The sequence below is a fragment of the Pygoscelis adeliae genome, unplaced genomic scaffold, assembly GCF_000699105.1.
Source record: "Pygoscelis adeliae isolate BGI_AS28 unplaced genomic scaffold, ASM69910v1 Scaffold60, whole genome shotgun sequence".
In the NCBI taxonomy this organism is placed as follows: Eukaryota; Metazoa; Chordata; class Aves; order Sphenisciformes; family Spheniscidae; genus Pygoscelis; species Pygoscelis adeliae.
The window spans coordinates 3,256,089-3,258,294 of record NW_008823954.1 but is presented as its reverse complement, the minus strand read 5'-3'; the positions used below and the strand labels follow the sequence as shown (position 1 = coordinate 3,258,294).

The window sequence follows — 2,206 nt, the reverse complement described above, 5'->3', positions numbered from 1 at the left end:
GGCCTTCACCCCGGGGGGGCGGGGCAGGAAGAGCTGCGGATCCAAGCTCTAACGCTCCCAGCCCCCAGGTACCTTGCGCATCAGCGACCGCCCCCAGCTTCACGCCCACAACTTTTTTTTTTTGGGGGGGGGGGGAAGAGAACCAACTCCTGCATAAGTTTGGGCATCGGTGTTTTGAACCGGAAAACCCTTCGTTTTTCTCCATTCTCCATTGTCCATTTCTCCTTTCTCCATTGTCTAATCGAGTACGGACAGCTACTTCGCTGAAAAGAGCGGTAGCGGTGGTGGAGGCTGCGCTGGAACGTACGAAAAAAAAAGAAATGAAGCTACAAACGTGCTGGAAGGCTTGCCTCAGAAACGGCTTTCAAAATATTTTAGTCACCGAAAGAGGCAGAAATAAGATTCTTTTTTATTTTACAGGTACAGTGCACAGAAAGCGAGTTTTTAATAGCATCTAGGATTTTCTACCGGACCTATCAAGTAAGAGGAATTCAAATCTTTAGAAAAATAAGTGAAAGACGACCTACCTTCCCCCCGCAGGACTTGCGAGTTCTGAAAAGGGAGCTGGTAAAACGCTAGGACAAAGTTGCTGCTGCTTTTTAGCCATGTTCGAGACCAGAGGTAATAGCACGTACTCATTTTTAAGTGTTGAACAGCCAGGTGTAACCCTCTACGCTGAGCACAGACCGTTACACCCAGAGCCCCTCTGCGCTTCAGAATTAAGTAACTATATTTCAGCTACCTAAAGAGACAAGTACTTAACTTTCCAGTGACATACAAATGAACAGGCTATTTACGTACCTCCCAGGAAAAATAGCAATTCAGCCCTTCTATACTTGAAAAAATTGGTGGCTCTTAAAAGCGCCTTTGGGTTAGAACTGACGATCTGAGACGCTCTACTTGGAGCTGGTGTACTTGGTGACGGCCTTGGTGCCCTCGGAGACGGCGTGCTTGGCCAGCTCGCCGGGCAGCAGGAGCCGCACAGCCGTCTGGATCTCCCGCGAGGTGATGGTGGAGCGCTTGTTGTAGTGCGCCAGGCGCGAGGCCTCGCCGGCGATGCGCTCGAAGATGTCGTTGACGAAGGAGTTCATGATGCCCATGGCCTTGGACGAGATGCCCGTGTCGGGGTGCACCTGCTTCAGCACCTTGTACACGTAGATCGAGTAGCTCTCCTTGCGGCTCTTCTTGCGTTTCTTGTCGCCCTTCTTCTGCGTCTTGGTGACAGCTTTCTTGGAGCCCTTCTTGGGCGCGGGGGCGGACTTGGCCGGCTCAGGCATCGCGAAAACAGCCTCGTTGCTCTGGAGCACCGGAGTACTCGATAATGCGATTACTCCCGTATTTATAGGGGCCTTATGCAAATCGCTGGCCTCAGCTATCAGCGCTTCTATTGGATAAGGGAGCCAGTGACGTCAGTTGTCGTGCGAACGGCTTTGTAATTGGTCCTTTTTAAATCCCACGCTAGTATTGGTTACTAAGTCGAATCCCATCAGCCAATCACAATAAGCTCTTTCAATCGCACGGCTCGGTAGCGAAGCTGGTCCTCTGCTGCCTGGCCCCGCCCCGCCCCCGGGGTCACCCCGGAGCATCCGGGCTCAAGTGTCTCCGGCAGCTGCCTGTTCGGGCGGCTTTGTACGCACACAGTGTAGTTACCGGCAATTCCTCCGCGGGGCGGGGGGGAAGAAAAGAGAAAATTGCAAGGGCTTTTGCTACTCTTTTTTCCCTTCAAAAAGGTATACCTGCATACTTCATGTAATAGCCTGCATTTGTAACAGCCGCAAGTTACATGTAAAAGGGAAAAAATACAACCAGAAAAGATATAGAGGCTCTGGAATACTAAGCTTTGTTAATTGTGTTTGAAATTAATTCTTCTGGCCCACAGAACATGGCTTGTCTTTCGGGACTTTAAATGAGGTGGAAGTTCTGATTTAATGTGTAAGTTGATAGAATATGGACTTCTTTTGGCATGTAATAAATATTGGATGAATTTGTTTAAGTCAAAGCAAGACATTCCTGGTAATAAAAAATGAATTGTGGATTTAAAATTGGATTTTGGATGTATTGTGAAACAGAAATTTTGGCTGTTTTCTTGTTATGTTGACTTAGTTGTTCAAGAAGAAAATACAATTGTTTAAACAGTCTAACATGATTTAATGGTATTAAGAATTCTGATGTAGTTTTGTTGGTGTTTTTTTTAAATATATGGTAG

At 47.6% G+C, this 2,206-nt stretch overlaps 2 protein-coding genes across 2 annotated transcripts in view; one reads left to right on the top strand and one right to left on the bottom strand.

The window, feature by feature from the left end:
• LOC103916010 (histone H1.01-like) overlaps window positions 1–579 on the top strand; it is a 1,975-nt gene extending 1,396 nt beyond the window's left edge. The window contains 1 exon segment of the mRNA XM_009322953.1: window positions 421–579. Within this exon segment, the coding sequence (XP_009321228.1) occupies window positions 421–579 (159 nt within the window).
• On the bottom strand, window positions 384–1,307 carry LOC103915528 (histone H2B 1/2/3/4/6). Its single transcript, XM_009322367.1, has one exon. The coding sequence runs from the start codon at window positions 1,275–1,277 to the stop codon at window positions 897–899; it is 381 nt and encodes a 126-aa protein (XP_009320642.1). The 5' UTR covers window positions 1,278–1,307; the 3' UTR covers window positions 384–896.
• Window positions 1,308–2,206: the final 899 nt, after the last annotated feature.

Bases quoted from the DNA above. Each gene is read 5' to 3' on its own strand.
- LOC103915528 (XM_009322367.1), bottom strand. From the start codon at position 1,277: ATGCCTGAGCCGGCCAAGTCCGCCCCCGCGCCCAAGAAGGGCTCCAAG.